This window comes from Podarcis cretensis (genome assembly GCF_951804945.1).
Source record: "Podarcis cretensis genome assembly, chromosome: 11".
Taxonomy (NCBI): Eukaryota; Metazoa; Chordata; class Lepidosauria; order Squamata; family Lacertidae; genus Podarcis; species Podarcis cretensis.
In genome coordinates this window covers 63,021,244-63,039,443 of record NC_137180.1, presented here as the reverse complement: position 1 = coordinate 63,039,443, position 18,200 = coordinate 63,021,244, and the positions used below count along the sequence as shown (strand labels likewise).

At 46.9% G+C, this 18,200-nt stretch overlaps 2 protein-coding genes across 6 annotated transcripts in view; one reads left to right on the top strand and one right to left on the bottom strand.

Annotated features, from left to right (window-relative positions):
* Positions 1 to 2,244: 2,244 nt before the first annotated feature.
* On the bottom strand, positions 2,245 to 10,885 carry LOC307226382 (maestro heat-like repeat-containing protein family member 7). 3 transcript variants are annotated; one of them, XR_013843357.1, is made up of 4 exons: positions 10,864 to 10,885; positions 9,123 to 9,217; positions 3,200 to 4,491; positions 2,245 to 2,922 (listed from the first exon to the last, which is right to left on the bottom strand). XR_013843357.1 is itself a non-coding variant. In XM_079995174.1 (4 exons), exons 2-4 carry the CDS (start codon positions 4,459 to 4,461, stop codon positions 2,788 to 2,790), a joined length of 360 nt encoding a protein of 119 aa, XP_079851300.1. In that variant the 5' UTR covers positions 4,462 to 4,491; positions 9,123 to 9,164; the 3' UTR covers positions 2,245 to 2,787. The 3 variants fall into 3 exon arrangements, 1 of the variants encoding a protein (XP_079851300.1); XM_079995174.1 differs by lacking the exon at positions 10,864 to 10,885 and having other exon boundaries at positions 2,245 to 3,010; positions 3,200 to 3,279; positions 4,405 to 4,491; positions 9,123 to 9,164; XR_013843358.1 differs by having other exon boundaries at positions 2,245 to 3,279; positions 10,864 to 10,884.
* A 251-nt stretch (positions 10,886 to 11,136) lies between these two features.
* TPGS2 (tubulin polyglutamylase complex subunit 2) overlaps positions 11,137 to 18,200 on the top strand; it is a 79,493-nt gene continuing 72,429 nt past the window's right edge. The window contains exons 1-6 of one of the 3 annotated variants that reach the window (XM_079995086.1): positions 11,137 to 11,239; positions 13,447 to 13,526; positions 15,692 to 15,779; positions 16,664 to 16,795; positions 17,003 to 17,116; positions 17,590 to 17,750. In XM_079995086.1, coding sequence (XP_079851212.1) covers positions 11,152 to 11,239; positions 13,447 to 13,526; positions 15,692 to 15,779; positions 16,664 to 16,795; positions 17,003 to 17,116; positions 17,590 to 17,750 — 663 coding nt within the window. In that variant the 5' untranslated portion in view covers positions 11,137 to 11,151. The other 2 variants (XM_079995085.1, XM_079995087.1) reach the window with 2 other exon arrangements.

Genomic DNA, 18,200 nt, shown 5'->3' with positions numbered 1-18,200 from the left:
AAGCCTTTTTTTTTGGGGGGGGGCTGTTTTCATATCCTCTTTTTGTGGGAAGCTTCAGTGTGGGAGGTGCTTTGTAAGAACAACTCAAAGTTTTCCTGATCTTGTCTGTTCAATCTCTAGGTATTTCCACAGAGCAATTTTAGAGCAAGACACCTGCTGAAAGGTCAGAAAGCGGAAGTGAAGGCAAAGGTGCCTGCAGCTGCTGCTCCTGCCCCAATGGATGCCTGGAAAAGTGCAGGCCAAGCACCTGGGCAGCAGGTCAGTACAGAAAAGGGCAAATGAAATCAGAACTCTTGAGAGATTTGTCAAAAAGAGGCATGTCCTTCTTCTCCCCCCTATTTGGGGCTGGAAGGGAGTGGGAGGGCGCAGATTGGCTGTAACAGCAGTAAGCATTACAATCCCATTTCATTCAGTTCCTAGGAGAAGGAGGTACATCTGGTGTCACCAGTTGTGGTTCTTGTGGCATCCACGGAATCCCCTCCCCATTAGCCTGGTGCTGCAAGGTTGTTAATGTTGTCACCAGGCAGACCTTCCTGGAGAGTAAGTGCAGGAACTGCGGTGAATTGTTTTTTGCCTGTATCTTCTCCATCCTTGTGCGTGATTCTTTCTGAGAGTTTATTGCATAACCTCAGAAGCGAAAGAAGGGGCATTTCTGCCTGAATCCTGTGGATCTTGGTGGCTTGTTAAATCCTTCTTGTTTTGGGATGCTGCTAGATTCTACCTCAAATGTCAAGGTGAAGAGGAAGCTATGCTGTTTACTGTGCTGTTCTCTGCACAAAGTACCAGCAAACGCCAGAACATAGTGAAGAAGACTGTGCTAACCTAGCTTTGGTCAAAGCAGAATGACCTACTGGCATGGTTGAGATTGTATAAACAAGCAGTTGGTACCCTCAGCCTTACTCCCTCCTCTCCTCCTCTCACTCATGGCAATGTCATGCCTCTCATTCTGCTCTGTACGTCCTTTAGCAAAGTTCTCTCCATGGCTTAAAGAGCTGCCAGCCATTTCTGGCTTGGCTTAGCCACCCTTCTGGTCTGTGTGCAGCTCCTATATTGGAGTAATGCATCACTTACACTTACATCACTTACACAACAACATACAGTGCAGAGCTAATAATTTTATTAGTTTTTGAATACTTCTTTGAAAGGAGTAGCTGGACCCAGAAGGGCATGTTTTCTTGGTAATGTCTAGCCACAACTCCCAGTCATGCTCTTGAAGAGGCATCACATAGAAGAGATACACACCCTTTGTTCATTATTTGTGATCTGTGCCACAGGCCTCTGTTGGCAAGAAATAGCAAGCTCTTCAGAGGGAAAAAAGCATTGTGTTGTTAGCCTTTGGCCAATGTAAAGTGGCACCTAAGGAGATGGAGATATCCATGGGTTTGAAGACTCAAAAGATGAAAGGGATCAGTTCTAAAATCACTGAAGATTTGATGACTTGCCTAGTAGCCACAGGCAACCAGGATTTTCATGCAGGTGACTGAGCAGCCAGCTCACTTGATTTCTTGGCTAGCTATAAAGGAAGAGTAGTCTTCTCTCATCCACAGTCAGCACAAAAAACCCAGTGGGCTATCCTCCACCATCCATCATGGAAGAAGGCACTTTTTATTGTGTTTCCATGCTGACTTCGGAGAAGGGGGCAAAACAAATATTGCAGGCTAGTAACTTTTTGACTTACAGTGGTACCCCGGGTTACAGATGCTTCAGGTTACAGACTCTGCTAATCCAGAAATAGTACCTCTGGTTAAGAACTTTGCTTCAGGATGAGAACAGAAATCGCGCGGCGGTGGCGGTGGCAGGCCCCATTAGCTAAAGTGGTACCTCAGGTTAAGAACAGTTTCACATTAAGAATGGACTTCCAAAATGAATTACTGGTAAGTTCTTAACCCAAGGTACCACAGTATTTGTAAGGCTAGCTGAAGAAGTACCCTTCTCCCCTTTGTGTACAAAATGGAAGCAGCAGGATGAAGGAGAACTACTGCTGCTGCATCCTTGTTGAGCTCTTCTTGTCCTGGCAAGAGTACAGCTATGGGGCTGGGGCCCTGTGCTGTAGGATCACCCTATACTAGTTATAAGAGGGTTGAGTTGCTGTCACGTCACCAGAAAAATGGATGGTTGTTTTTAACCCTTGCACAAAGCAGAGACACAAATACCTAGACAGGGGCTGGGATCTAAGGAATACCCATGTTTATATTCATGTCTGTATTGTGTATATATGTGTTTGTGTCAAAAAAAGGTTCTAAATTTTAATATATTTGTATTAAATTTTTATTAAATTTTCAACAAAAGTAACAAAAATAAAAAACAACAACCACAAACAAAAACACACATACAAGCAGCATCCAATCTATGCTTTCTTGCAGAAATCCCTTGCATTCAACTGCCGTGTGTGGAGATAGACAGTGAGGTTGTGCAGTCATAGCAGCCAGCTTCTGTTTGAGGAACGAGCAAGGGAAGCAGCACCCAGGAATAGATGGGGCAGTGACAAGCTGTAGGGGGACTGAGATGTACCTCCCTGTACTTAGGTCATGTATATGATGGTCTCCAAGGCTTGGTGAAGGATTTCGCTGGAGAAAGACCCCAGTGGCTCCTCTTCAGTAACTTCCTGTTGTGATGGATGAAGTTGCAGGCTTCCTCAAACTTGGCCCTCCAGATGTTTTGAGACTACAATTCCCATCATCCCTGACCACTGGTCCTGCTAACTAGGGATCATGGGAGTTGTAGGCCAAAAACATCTGGAGGGCCGAGGTTGAGGAAGCCTGGTCAAGTGTCTTTGGAAGCATTATTTCATGGCTCAGACTCTTTGCCCTCAAATCCTTTAATCTGGCAGTCCCATTTTCCTCCATTCAGATCCCTAGAAACAGAAGGTCCAGTCACCTGGCTCTCTGGTGCTCGCATGGTGGTCCCAGCTTTGAGCGTCAGCTTCAGGGATGGCAGTGAGAATATCTTCCGTATGCTTCTCTTCACTAGCTCTGACCTGAGCTGTGAGTCTATGGGTGGTTGCAAGGCACTGAAGAGGAAAGAGAGAAGGGGAGAGGAAATGATCCAAAACTCACAGGAAAAGTGCTAATTCAGCAGCTGTGGAGAATAATTATGGGTAAGTCCTGGTACAACATGCACCCAGCAGCAAGGGAGGTGCCAGAAATAGGTGGGGCAGTGACAAGCTGTAGGGAGACTATAAGTACCTCCCCGTACTTACGTCATGTGGCTGATTGTGTCCATGGCTTGGCGGAGGACGGAAACAGAGAAAGACCCCAGTGGCTTCTCTTTTATAACTTCCTGTTGTGGGGGAAGCACACAGCACGTCAGAGAACTGGAGACACCATCTCTGCCACCACCACACCAAGCGCGCTCGGGGGTCCAGCACCAGCGGTTGCTTGGTATATGATAAAAAAGAAAAACACTACCGGTATTTTATTCCCTGAATCTAATTGACTTTTTTCTTTTTCTCCCCAATTTTAAGGGAGTGGCTTATATATGTCTTTTTCCCTCTCCCCCCCCCCCCAATTTTAAAGGTGCGGCTTATCTGCGGATGCGGCATATTTCTGGGCCAATACAGTATAATCGAGAGAACAAACAACAGGAGTCCATGGGGAAATGAGAGCCATACCTTCCTGACGCTACGGAACTGGAAGAGGACCTCTGTCACAATGACCACATGTCATCTTGCTTTGCCCCAAATGCCATTTTCCCATAGGAAAGGATGATACAGGCATTCCTCTCGACCATATTCTGGACGGAAAGATTGAGAAAAGTGTGTTTGGAAACCTTAAGTGCAGTAGGAGGAAGTCACCATTCAGTTGGGACCTTTTAGCAGTTGGGAAAATGTTAGTAGTCAGTAAGTGGTGGAGTTGTTCTGCAGACTTACAAGATTCATTTTTTCCCTCCAGGAAACTCATACTACTGGCAAGTTACGTGTCTCCCATCCTATATTTGTGCATCTGGTTCTTCCTGCCTAAACGTAGAACCTGACATTTATCCCTACTGTATTTCGTTTTGTAAGTTTGGGCCTTGTTCTCCAATCTGTTAAGGTCATCTTGAACCCCGATTCTGTCTTTTGTGGCATTGACTACCCTTCCCAGTTTGGTGTCATCTGCAAATTTGTTGAGCATCCCCTCAATTTCCTTTGTCCAAGGCATTTATTTAAAAACAGGTGATCAACAACAGGCCCAACGCAGCTCTGTTTTTGTAGATAATAGGAACCCAGAGGCTGTTTCATATGCTTTGGTGTAAATGTAAACAGCAGCGAAGGACCCAATCTGCCAGGATCTTATCAACCTGGTGCCCTTCAGATATTGTTGTGCTACAACTCCCATCGTGTCTAACCATTGGCCATGCTGTCTGGGGCTGGGGGATGGCTGACCTACACTCTTGCAATGCTCCTTTTTCATTTGGCACCCTTACCTCAAGCATCTCATTCTTCCTAGCTATGACTGCGTGGCCGAATTCCTTCAGTGCCATCAATATTTGAGATATGTGGCGATATGAAACCTAAGGAAAATGATGTGTGTCAATCATGTCATTTTCTTTATTGCAATCCATGATCATGAGGGATGGACGATAAATCTGATTGCGTAAGCACTGAAAGACAAACCTATCAAGGGGGGCCACTAGGGGTGCCTTGGAAGCTGGCTGACAATACCATCTATCCAGCTTGTACGAGGTAATTAGAGGCTGATTATGGGGAGTAAAATCAGTCTCCCTCGTCTCCCTGGGAAGGGGAAGACGCTGTACTCACCCGCAGATGCCATACATCACCCCCGAGTTCGACTGAAGGAGGGGGTGAGGCACAGGGTAGAAAGCCCTCAAACAGGCTCGGAACTCCCGGAAGCTACTTTCAGGAGCGAATCTGGTTGCGTTGCTTAAAAAGAAGAAACAATTGGAGAAAGTAAACACACATGCTTCAAGAGAGGTCAGGAGTGTTTTTATCTGCTAATTATTTTACCACTGAGATGAAGAATATTGGGACGGAAGGAATAGAGATAACATCAGAGAATCGCAGACATGTTGGTAGGTGGAACAGAAAGGAATGGAAAGGAGGGGGAAGGCTTTTTACTTTCTTATGTGATTAATTTAACAACCCTCCTCCTTAAAGAACTGTCTCTGTTTTGACCTAATAATTTTACCACTGAGAACGGGACGGAAGGAACAGAGATAACATCAGAGAATGGCAGACATTTTGGTACGAGGAATGGAAAGGGGGGGGGAGACTTTCTATTTTTTCATGTGATTAATTTAACAACCCTCCCCCTTAAAGAACCTTCTCAACGACTAATTTGCAAGAGGGTTTAAAAATGAACTGTGTAGGGAAAAAATATGAATTGAAGGTTTTATTCTGTGAAAGATTTGGAAAAGAAAAGAGTCTCTCTCTGTGACACAGTAAGAAATCGGATTCGATATAGACAGGCAGACCTTCGCTGCAGGATATAGGGTCTAGGGAGGAAAAGCTGTGGACCAGTTATCAGCTTGGGATCGTAAAACTTAAAAGGCTACCCTCCTGGAGGACTAATTTATGATGCAGCAGGTCTGGAAAGTTAATGAGCGGACATTTAGACTGTATTTCATCGGAGTGACAAGATGGCGTGTCCGCTCGAACGAATGTCCTGATTATTGGATTTCTGTGAGAGATTTACGAGAGAGCATTACAAAAGCCCACACAGAGATATAAACTGTTTCTTTCAACCCACTTGTGGAGAGAACTCGGAGGTGACAGAAAAGGAAAATAAGTAACGACAAAGAGTTGAAAAGATGGGACTGGAAAACATAAGAAAAGCAGCAGAAATATAGATGTATGGACTCCGGCCAATCGAGAAGCATGGGTATCCCCCACAAAAATTTATAATCCGGAAAATATTTTGACTTTATGATGTGGACTGATATAATTTGGACTAATTGGTATGATATGTGTAATTTGGTAATTCGGTAAATGGAAACTTAATAAAAATCATTTAAAAAAAGAAAGACAAACCTATCAAATCTACACTTTCAGAAAGAATATTTGAAACAAAACACTGCTGTCTTTCAAAATTTGCACAGGTATGATTTTTGCGATGTACTCATACAACCTGTGTTTGCATAAATGCATATATGGGGGAAAGTGTGCATTTTAAAAAATGCATAAATGTGCTACATTAGTGGGATTTGCTCGCGAAAACGTGTTTATCAGGAGAAATTTGCGGGATTAATGATTCATCTCTTAGAGTCCCTTACTCTTCACATTCCAGAGAGCATTCCAGAAGGATGTCTACCACTGAGTTCTTCCGTTTTGAGACGAGGTTGCACACTGCAGTCTTGGTGTGAGGTGGCCACTGCCATAAGTGTCTTTTTTCATCTGGGATCCTGTGGAGATGTCTGTAAATCTCCTTGACAATCATGGGCAGCTGGAAGAAGATAAAAGAAGCATCCGGAGTGAGTTTCTGAGGTCTGTTTCAGTCTCCAGCTAGAGCAAATCAAGCCAGAGGAACTGTGCTGTGTTGTTGCTTGCTGCGCATAAAAGCTAATTGCATTTCATGCCTCATGTTCTTTCCTGCCCCATGAATGGCCTGTGCTCGCCCCCTACAGCTCCGTGACAGGTGTCCTGGCCTGTCCAGAAGAGGAGCCCCCAGGCCAGAGACTGCAGCGCCATAGATTGCTCCAAGGATGCACTGAGGCCCTTTCAGACTCTGCTTCTGGTCTACCTCACCTGGGCTCCGCCCTTCTTCATGCTCTGGAACTTCTTGAGGAAGGAGGTTATCGTGTAAGAGAAGAAATGGCCCACTGATTGGTTTGCTCATTTGGAATCCCTCTGGACATAAGGACATCAGAAGAGTTCTGCCGGATCCAGCCAACAGCCCATCTAGTGCGATATCCTGCTCTCACAGGGACCGGCCTGATGCCTGTGGGAAACTCGCAAGCAGGATCCAAGCACTGGGCAATTCTCCCTTCGGGAGAGTCCGGGACAGTTTAAATGGGGAAAGACACAGTTCCTCTGGCTATCCCTGACCTTTTTGCCAGCTAGGTCAGGAAGATACATAACAATGCACTCCTCCTCAGGAAGCTAGGTTGCAACAATGGCAATGGGATAATTAGTAAGCAAAAGGGCCTGAAGCCTCCGCTTTAAGATTCTGGTGCCAGGTTCCTTCAACCAACTGGGAATCCTGTAGAACTGAAAATACAAACTCGACAGAGCAATGGCACTTCCAGGATGAGTCAGGCAACCTCAGGTCAGATCACCTGCACACTCACAGGTGTGCACACTCACAGTTTCAGGAGCACTCCAGCAGGTGCCAAGAGAACTAGTGACTATCTTTCTAATTAACTTCCCCTGTTTAATTTGGACCCTTATTTAGAATGCTTATTTTAGAAAGTTAGAATATTGCTTTTACATGTGCCTAGAGTTGTGTGTATGCTACTGCACTTTGTTGATAAAACTACTTTTATAATAAATTTCTTACTTTTTAATATTTTCATGTGGACTCACCTTTGTCATTTGGGAGGGTTCAGATACACACATTAAGGACAGCACTCTGTGTGACTCCCGCTAAAGATCCTTTGGGAGGGAGTGTGCTCTCAGGACCACATGGGTGCAGGTTTCACACAGAGTCTCCAAACACAAATGTTTATCAGGCCCCATGTTAGTATGTCACATGTTAGTATGTCCAAAGCAAGAACTTGTAGGTGCTTGGGGGGAAGCAGCAAAGTAAGATAGGGCACAACTTCTCAGGCCATCCATGACACAATGGGGACAAATTTTGTAGGAAACCCTTTGAAGGCCTTCCTTAAACAGCAGCAGTCTCTTGAAACAGAGAGAGGCAGACAACCGCTCCATGCCTTGATCATACCTGTTCCAGCAAGGAGTGGTCATATGCTTTTAATAAACATGAATGCTTACATTTCATAACAGTAATTGGAAAGAGAGTCTCATCTTAGTCGTGATTAAATGGGCACAATATGTGGGACACAATATTCAGATGGAGGAATGGGAAAAACTATGGAAGAGTGGGATTCAATCTACTGCATGTGTAGCGATTAAAGAAAATTATATGAAAGTGATGTATAAAGGTACCCATGCCCATACAGGCCAGTCATGACCGACTCTAGGATTGCGCGCTCATCTCACTCAAGAGGCCAGGAGCTGGCGCCGTCCAAAGACACTTCCGGGTCATGTGGCCAGCATGACGAAGCTGCAACTGGCGAGCCAGCACCAGTGCCGCACACTGAAATGCCGTTTACCTTCCCGCTATAAAGCGGTACCTATTTATCTACTTGCACTTAGGGGTGCTTTCAAACTGCTAGGTGGGCAGGAGCTGGGACCGAACAACGGGAGCTCACCCCGCCACGGGGAATTCGAACCGCCGACCTTACAATCAAGTCCTAGGCCCTGAGGTTTTACCCACAGCGCCACCCGCATCCCGAAAGTGATGTATAGATAGTATCTAACTGTAGTCAAATTAGCAAAAATGTACAAATCTAAAGAAAATAAGTGTTGGAAATGTAAAACAACAGAAGGGACGTTTATTCATATGTAGGGGGAATGTAAAATAGTAAAAAAAAACTTGGGAAATGTTTTATAATGAAATGAAAAAAATGTTTAAAATAACTTTTGTCAAAAAACCAGAAGCATGGAATTACTACTAGGAATTACAGGAGTAGATATACCTAGATTACAAAAGAATTTATGTATGAGACTGCAGCCACATAAGTATTGCTTGCACAACATTGGAAAGAAGGTTTCCCAACCAAAGAAGATTGTTAAATTAATGGAATATGCTGAAATGGTGAAAATGACAATGAAACTAAGAAGAGAGGGCAACAAATTTAAGGAAGAATGGAATGACTTTATTGCATATATACAGAAGAAATGTACACAGGTTAATACATTGGCAGGGTTCTAGGACTACTTGTAATTACACTATGAATGAACAATAATTTTAATAGTTTTTATTTTACACTGGACACGTGGTATGTTGATAAACATTGGAAGCAAGGAAGGGACTAGGGGAAAGTCAACTTTTTTGTTTGATATTGAATTTGTATTGATGTTTTATTTTTGCTATATTTGGAAATTAATAAAATATTCATTTAAAAAAAGGAAAGAGAGCCTCATCCTAAACCTGATGCATTATCAGACAGTTTATCCTCACCTTGCAAGCTCCTTAATTGAGTTTGCCAAGTGCCTCTTCTCTTCAGGACATAAATCCTTCAGAGAAGCACTCTTCATTCCTCCTTTGTCAGGGACCTGAAAATTAAAACCAGCATTTTAAAAAGCAATCATTAACATGGAAGAAGTGTTTCTGAATCTACAATTAAAGTATTTCAAGCACCACAGGATGTATATTCGGCCCCAGATGAATTAAGAACTGAAGAGAACACAAGTTTTTAAACAATAAAAAACCAACCAATTTGCCCCCTTTTTAATCCTTATTAATGATGTTATTTATTAATTGGTTGACAATGCAGTTTTTCCAGGAGCAAAAGATTGCTGTGCCCAAGGTGCTATTGACAAAAGTCAACCCATGAATATATCATATAACTATCAATACAAGATGTGTGAATGTTAAAGGCTACCTTGCTAAATGCAGTAGTACAGGGGAAATGCTTACAATAAAAAACAGTTTATCATTTCAATAAATGCTATTCAAGATTTAAAATGCTTGAATTTTTTTCCTCTGTGGTTATTTCAGACCGGTGTTATATGGCCTTGCACCAGCATTTGTAATAGAACACGAAGCAGCCCTGTTTAGCCCTCTCTCTTTCCCTCAGGCGACGCTCCCCGGCCCCTCACAACAGCCCCGCGGAGAGGGAGAGAGGCTGGCAGGCCAAGGTCCCCCCGTCCTGGGAGTGGGGGCTTCATCTAGCCCAGCCCCCTGAAATGCAGGAAAATGAAGGTGGCCCTTAGGAGGATCAAACCTGCTGCAACCTTGGCATTATTAGCACCACGCTCTAACCAACCGAGCTGCCTAGTGCAGGATAGCCTTCTTTTGCAGAACTGTGATGCAGTCTCTAAAACCACTAACTTTGCCTCTGGGAGCCAGGAGGTCTGAGCCTCCATTTCTAGCTCTATAGAGAAGTATGAAAAGTTGGTGGCCGGGACCCTCAGTGGTTTCTGCTGCCAGTGGGACACCTAATTCTGCAATTCTGCTGCCAAGGATGGAAAGGACGGTAGGAGGGAGTGACGAACAGGCTATGGGTCTGTTTTGCAGGGTCACCAGCTATGGGGTCACTTGGTGAAGGGGAGAGGCTATGGGGGCAGAAGATATCCTAAACAGGACACGTCCCCCAAGGCATACAGAAACCTCAAGGGCCATGAAATCAATATACGTCTCTCCCCCCCCCTCCACCGGCCCCGTCTTCCCCATGAAGGCAGCCAGCAAAGTTACCAAAACTTCAGCTGCAGCAGCTCAGAGTTGACGGGGGAAGCCGGAAGCCCCGAGTTCAAGTCTCCGCTCAGCGCGACTATTAGGGTTGCTAATCTGTGCGCGGAATGGAGACTTCGAGGGAGCTATGGGGGAATTTAATATACTGGCAGCAGCACTTGTAGTAGAACACGAAGCAGCCCTGTTTCGCCCTCTCTCTTTCCCTCAGGCGACGCTCCCCGGCCCCTCACAACAGCCCCGCAGAGAGAGAGGGAGAGAGGCTGGCAGGCCAAGGTCCCCCCGCCCTGGGAGTGGGGGCTTCCCCCGTCACCCCCGGGCCCGGCTCCGCGCTCGGCGGGGCGTCTTTCCTGAGGCAACGGAGGCGGCTCTCTGCACATGCTCAGGAACCACGGCAGCCTTGGCCGTCGTTCATCATCGGCCCGCCGTCAAATTAGCCCCCCCCCCGCTTTTCCTTCTCCTCCCGCCCCCCCCCCGCGAGCCCCTCCTGAGGTAAAAAGACGGTCCTTACTCCAACGAGCAGCCACGTCTGCCATTTGAAACAACCGCCAACTCCAACGTCTCTCCGCCCAGCCACGCCCCGCGCGCCCGACTCACGGCTCCCATTGGCTGACGGGAACAAGGGTTTGCCCAGATACGGAGTCGGAGGAGTCGGCCAATAGACAGGACACGGAACGGGCGGGTGGAGAAAGGGAAGAGGAGGTAGAAGAGCCGGCTCTCCCGTTGCCTTCTGGGAGTCGTAGTGCCTGCTCTCCATTCCTCCCCCCCCCCCTACAGAACGGCCATCGAAAGGAACTGAATGAAACGGAGGACTGCGATTCCCGAAAGCCACCGCGGCGGGGCTTCTGAGCTACGGGTCGCGAGAAGGGGCAAAACGCGCTCACCTGGTCCTGCCGCCCCCCTTTGGCTGTTCGTACAGGTGTGCAGGTGCAGGTGGTCAGGGGCTGATGCGGGAGGGAGGAGGCAGAGGATGGAGGAGAAGGTCCTGCGCAGCGTGAGCAGCTCCAGCAGCACCAAGCCCTACCTGGAGAAGCTCACCCTGGGGGTGACCCGCATCCTAGGTAAGGTGGAGGTGGCATCCCTGGTTGCCATGGAAACGGCCGAGGGATGGAGCCGCAAAGAGCCTTTCTTCCCTCTCTTGCTCTTGCATGGTGCTTTCCCCTCAAATCAGCCCTGTGAGGGAGGCCAGGCTGAGGGGCAGGGACTGCCCGCCAACCAACCTGTCTTTTCCCATATTTATCCTCACAACAGTCCTGTGAGGGAGGCCAGGCTGACTGACTGCCTCGCCAATGGTCTCATCCTGTGAAATTCTTGGCGAAGTGGGTTTTTATTTGTTTATCGGGGAAATAAGAGCGGCTGAAGACCTAAAGGGAGTGAATGGCCCTACTGCAGCTAGAGAACCAGGCAAAGGTTCTGCTAGCCAGTGGCATAGCGTGGGTTGTCAGCACCCGGGGCAAGGCAAGTAATTTGCGCCCCCTAACTTGTGGATTTGCGCCCCTAACCCGTGGATTTGCGCCCCCTAACCCTAACCCCCAGATGTTGTGCCCGGTGCAGCCGGCCCCCCCTGCACCCCCCACGCTACGCCACTGCTGCTAGCTCAGTGACACTTTCCATTAGCTCTTCCTAACATTGGATGAATGTTTAAAGGTAAAGGTACCCCTGCCCGTACGGGCCAGTCTTGACAGACTCTGGGGTTGTGCGCCCATCTCACTTAAGAGGCCAGGGGCCAGCGCTGTCCGGAGACACTTCCGGGTCACGTGGCCAGCGTGACATCGCTGCTCTGGCGAGCCAGAGCCGCACACGGAAACGCCGTTTACCTTCCCGCTGGTAAGCGGTCCCTATTTATCTACTTGCACCCGGAGGTGCTTTCGAACTGCTAGGTTGGCAGGCGCTGGGACCGAGCAGCGGGAGCGCACCCCGCCGCAGGGATTCGAACCGCCGACCTTTCGATCGGCAAGTCCTAGGCGCTGAGGCTTTAACCCACAGCGCCACCTGCGTCCCCGGATGAATGTTTAGTGTGATGCAAATGAGCCACAGTTTATCTCAGGCACACACATTTATCCCCAAACTTCCCCACCCTCCTTTCCCCTCAAGCCCGGGGGGGGGGGGGCGGGGACTAAATGACCTAACAGGATTTCCCCCATCTTTTACCTTTGATGCTTCAAAGGGCTCCCTAAGGGTGGGGCCCCCTATCCGTCCTCTTCTATTTTCCATGCAGAAACCTAAGATCTGCCTGCTTGATACCTTCCGAACACTGTGTGCTGTGCAAAGACTTTCTTCCTCTAATTCCATCTTCCCCAAAACCGGTGACTTCTGGGAGATTTGGAGCTGATGGAAGTTGTAATGCAGTGGTGTCATGGACCGGCTGGATGCTGAGAAGCTTGGGAACCCCCAGGGGAGGAAGGATCTTGGAATCATAGAATCAATGAAAAGCCCTCAACGACTAGGACCCAACTTATCTCAGGGCCAGCCTGATTCCTGATTCCTCAATCACTGAGAATCTCTGGTGGTTCCCAGGACCCCTGAGTTTCATCTAGTCTTCACTAGGGATGTACCCTTCAGTATGACAAGCCAGGTCCTGTGGAACTCCCTGCTACTAGAAATTTGTCAGGGACCAGCCCTCCTTTTTTGAAATCTTTGTTTGTTTGTTTAAGCAGGCAACATGAATTTAACCAATGAGTATTGATTGATAGACATTTTTATGGATCTTTTGTTGATTCTCCCGTCCTTATTTTCCCACTTTCTATATTTCTGCAAAAGGACAGATTAAAAAAATTGTAAGCAAATAAACCAATCAACGTGGCCTTCCAGCTATTGCTGGACAACAACTCTCATCTCCCCTCCCTGTTGGCCATGCTTGTTGGGAACTGGGAGTCCAGCAGCAACATCTGGAGGACTCCATGCTGACTCCCCCACACTATGCTATTCCTCCTCCCTCCCAATCCCTTTTCCTTTCATGTTGTGGCTCTTTAAGGTTGCAAGCCTAGAGGCTGAGAGACTGTCTGGTTTATATTCATCTGCAAACTGCTTTGGGGAACTCTTTCTGGTTGAAGAGCAGGGCAAGTATTGTTTACACTGATTACTCTTTTTGCAGAATCTTCTCCAGGAGTTACTGAGGTGACGTTTGTGGAGAAGGTGCCAGCCGAGCGCCATGCCATTGTTTCATGGGAACAGGTAAGGCTGGCTATTATTTATGCATATTGCCTCTCCTCCCCCACAATGCTCGGGTTGGCTTTTATAGTATTATTAGTTTGGATTTTCCATTGAGGTGATCAGAACAGAGCACCTGGAGGTGAGGTCGTTTTTTTTAAATGGGCCTGCATGCAGAGCTGCCCTCTGGTAGCAGAGCAGGTCCAACGCACTGGATGTGAAACTATTGGAAGTAAAGGAGCTTGCAGTTTGTCCCTTTGGCACTAGGTGGCACCATTCTTCCTGGCTTTCCCGTCTCAGCCTCGCCAACCTGGTGCCCTCCAGCTCTTGTGGGAAAAGTGGGCACAACAATGAATGCAATCTTTACCTTTGTGAAACAGCCTACTTTCTACACACTTTCACGCACCCTTCTCTGTCCTTCATCCTGGCAAGCAAGAAGTCTAATAAGCTCCGGGACATATTCAAGCCAGGCAAAAACACTTGAGAAAGGTGTGAAGCTAGATGGCTGAGCAAATATGGGTTTGGGAGAGTCTTAAGGCCCAGGTGGCAAGACCAACTTGGCTACTCTTCTGGCACTGATTTCAAGTTGTTCGTTCTAGGCAATGCTTCTCAAACTTTTTTCCCTGGGCCCAAACTTTCAGAATAAAAACAAGAATTCTTTTAGTGATAAGAAACATATTGGAAAACAAAAAGAAACAACTCCTAGCAGTGCTTGATTTACAACGCAGAAAACAACTACTTTATAGTATGATCATGGGGCACCCAAAAAGCTTAAAACAATGCAACTACATAAGAGCAGAAATCATTCCCAAAATGTAATTATAAGCGAGCCTCTTACGTATCTTAAGTACGTTTACAAACTCTGTGAGAGGTGTGAGCTTGCTTTTGTCATGTAATGTTACTGATATTAGGTGTAATTTGAGACAAACATATGCCTATCAACACAAAGAAAGCTTTTTCTTTTCTGATGTTACATATTTGTTAGAGTTCAAAATCCCTCTTCGCAACAACAAATCATGGAGAACTGTAGAATAATAGCCAATGCTCCTGAAAAGAGGCATGGATACTGTTTCTGGCAATATTCCCAAAAATTATTTTTATACTATACTGAAATGTTCCCCCCCCCCCCGCCACACTTGCCATTCTCCCTTGCCACCCCCTTTGAGAAACACTACTCTCAGGGGTGTCGGACATGTCCCCACCAATTATTCTCCCTCTGTTAAACTGGGCTATAATGATGAACTGAAGAATCAGGGGAATCTCATCTTCTGTTGGGTCCTGCTTTGAAGAGCTCCCTCCATGTGTGCGACGCACCCTTCCTCTCGATGCTGCCGCTCTGATAGCTGTTAGTTTAGGAGGCACGAGTTTTCAGGGCATGTAATCCAGGGCAGCAGAGAACCGGACATAGCGATGACATCAGGCAGCAGGCAGGCAGCTCAAGAAGAGGAGCAACGCAAACCTGGACAGAGCTGGCTCTGCGGATGCAAAGTTATAGATGCAGCAGGACAAGGGGTCAGTCTTGACATAGGCCGACAAGAATGCTGAGGGGGAGAGATGATAGGGCTCTCAGGCAACAGCTGGATACTGCAGGCCTGTTTCTGTCCATCGGGGCCAAGCAAAGTATAGGAGAAAGACAAATGTTGGAAGCAGTATAACGGACAAGAGGGCCAGCTGCACATCAAGGCTTGTTTGTTTATTAAATTTGTACACTGCCCTACACAACATAAAACCACAAAATACAAGTTAAAAATAAAAACAAGAAGAACAAACCAATAACAACCTCTCTTGTTTGCAGGCTAGCACACTCCACAAAGCAAGGATGCCCTCCAGATGTTGGGAAAGGATTGTAGTTTAATAGTAGAACATCTGCATTACACGCAGAAAGTCCCAGGTTCCATCTCCATCATTTGCAGGTAGAGAGCTTCCCTGCCTGAAACCCTGGAGAGCATCTGAACCCTGGAGACAATGGTGAACTGGGTGGCCCAACAGTCTGGTTGGGCATAAGGCAGCTTCCTATGTCCCAGTGTTGCAGTACTCCAACTCCCATCACCCCTGATCCTTGCCCATGCTGCCTGGCGCCCATGGGAGTTGGAGTCCAACCATATTTAGATGGGGCCACACTGGCAATTCCTGCCACAGAGGTAGCGGCTGCGGCTTGATTCTCTTTTTCTCCTGCCCTTGCCTTGCAGAAGAATGCCTGCGTCTTGCCCGAGGATTTAAAGAATTTCTACCTGATGACGGATGGCTTCCACATGACTTGGAGTGTAAAGTTTGATGGTAAGAATAAGCCTTTCACAGCTTGGGACCAGTTTACTCACAAGGTCGCCTTCTTCACTCATTCATTTTGATCTGCAGAACTGACAGCATTACAAACACCCCATAATACTTATTCTGCATATGTAATAAATCAATATTTTAGTTCAGCAGCGCCCACACTTTAGAACTCCCTGCTTATTGACAACAGGCAGGTGGCTTCTCTGTACGCTTTTTGGCAGTTGCTAAAAATATTATTGTTCAAGCAAGCCTATCCAGTCACAAAGACGTATGGCATGTGCTTTAATCCAGTTTTTAGCTAATCATTGATTTTAATTAATGGAGAGGGGATTACTGTTTGTTTTGTTTTTGTTCCTGTTTTTACGGGGTATTTTGTGTTTGTACCTTGTGTTTTTATGCTGTGAACCGCAGTAGGATCTTCAAATGATGGGAAGTATACAAATAACTAACTAACTTTTGAATGCTTCTAAATAGCTGTTTTTAACTTTTTGTTGATCATTTTATCGATAACCGCTCTGAGAGTTTTACTCACAGTCAAACAGTATACAAATGCTATGAAACACACACAAAGTAAACACATTCTTATCTGAGCAACAATTGCATTCACACACCATTTCCTTTGCTTAAGTTGTGTTCTGTCTTTAATTTGGGAAGGGGAGCATGAAACAGGAACTGTTCATCAGCAGAAAGATTCCTATTTCAGCAGCAGCACTCTGCGTGCTGCCAATCCCATCTTTGCGGCCGGGATGGTTCGGCACTTGCTTTTTGCAAAAAGAAAGAAAGCTGAGATTCTTCTTCAGAAGGCACCATGTTCTGTGAGCCTTCTGTGCTCCTACAGAATAGTGCCATCCATGCCAGCAACCTAATAATGGCTGCCTTTCTTCCAGACAACCCAATGCCGCTTGGCTCGATGACCATCAACAGCATCTCCAAGCTAAACCGAGTCAGAGCATCGCCCGTCTACGCCTTGCCCAATGCCCCCACGCTGGCTGACTTGGAGGACACCGATGATGAAGAAGGTACTGTCCCACCTCACCCCTTTGTCCATGGGAGACCTCGGTCCATCTCTCCGCACCTCCCGCTACCCCACCAAAAGTTTCCGTGACCTTATACACAAGCCCCACCGACGCCCAGCTTCCCAAGCTCTGCCTGGTTTGAGTATTCCTTGCCCTGCACCCGATGAGAATGCCTACATGCCTTGCTCAGCCTTTTCTTTCTCCCCAAAGGTAACAGTGGTCAGCCGGAGAAACCTCACTTGGACTCGCGGAGCCTGGTGTTTGAGCTGGACCCGTGCGGAGGGAATGGGAAGGTCTGCCTCGTGTACAAGAACACCAAGCCGGGTATGTTGTGTGATACCAGAAGCCCAAGAGCTGTCTTCACTAATTGACCCCATCTACAAATCCCAGGTAGCTTTTGTCTTTGTGGGAGATGTTTTGGACTTCTGTTCCTAGCACCATACCGTTGTGCTGGCTGAGAGTGATGGGCTTTGTAGTCCAGAACATCTGGAGGGCACCAGGTTGACAAAGGCTGTTGTCTATGATGGCCTGTGATGAAGTCTTCCTGAAGCAAGCTATGCCTGGCTTTCATAATTTGTCATTATTATTATTATTATTATTATTATTATTATATAATATTAAAATTTGTATACCGCCTCAGAGGATGAATTTCCCTTGGAAATGCTTTTATCCTTTGTAGAAAGCACCGAAGCCCAGATCGTCATTCCTAGGCCTCAGAGTTCCTTATTAAAACCCCCTGAGTGGGGCGGTCCGTTCTTCTCATCCTGCAGCCTAATAGTTTCTCTTCTCTCTTCCAGTTGTCACCCCGGATTCCGAGATCTGGTTTCTGGACCGAGCTCTCTACTGGCATTTCCTCACCAAAACCTTCACCGCTTACTACCGGCTCCTGATCACCCACCTGGGGCTGCCGCATTGGCAGTATGCCTTCACCAGCTACGGCATCAGCCCCCAGGCTAAGGTGAGAGAACGACAAATGGCCCGTCCCTTTTCCTAGAGTCTGCCACTCCTCCCCATTCTGCCTTCACAAAAGCCCTGCGAAGGAGGTCAGGCTGAGAGAGTGTTTGGCCCAAGGTCACCCAGTGAGCTTCATGGCCAAACTGGAATTTGAACCCCAGCTTCCCAGGCCCTAGACCGACCTTCTAATCCAGTGTGTCTCAAACTTGGGTCCCCAGCTGTTGTCTGGACTGAAGTTTGATAAACACTGCTCTTACCACTATGCCACACCACCTCTACACTGATTGGCTGCTACTCTCCAGGGCTTCAGGTGGCATCGTGGGGGTCTCTCCCAGCCCTCCTTGGAGATACCAGTGGGGATTTGCATGCAACATAAATGCTCTCGCCTCTGAATGAATCCTTTTGACCCACGGCTGAAGTTCTTCTGTTCCCTTGCTCTGTTCTGTATCACTCC

Excerpts from the sequence above, each read along its gene's own strand:
- LOC307226382 (XM_079995174.1), bottom strand. The coding sequence starts at position 4,461 with ATGGCACTGAAGGAATTCGGCCACGCAGTCATAGCTAGGAAGAATGAG. Across the intron at positions 3,280-4,404 it reads GGAAGAATGAGATGCTTGAG|GAAGTTATAAAAGAGAAGCC; the intron begins GTAAGGGTGCCA and ends CCCCCACAACAG. Across the intron at positions 3,011-3,199 it reads GACACAATCAGCCACATGAC|TGCCTTGCAACCACCCATAG; the intron begins GTAAGTACGGGG and ends TTTCCTCTTCAG.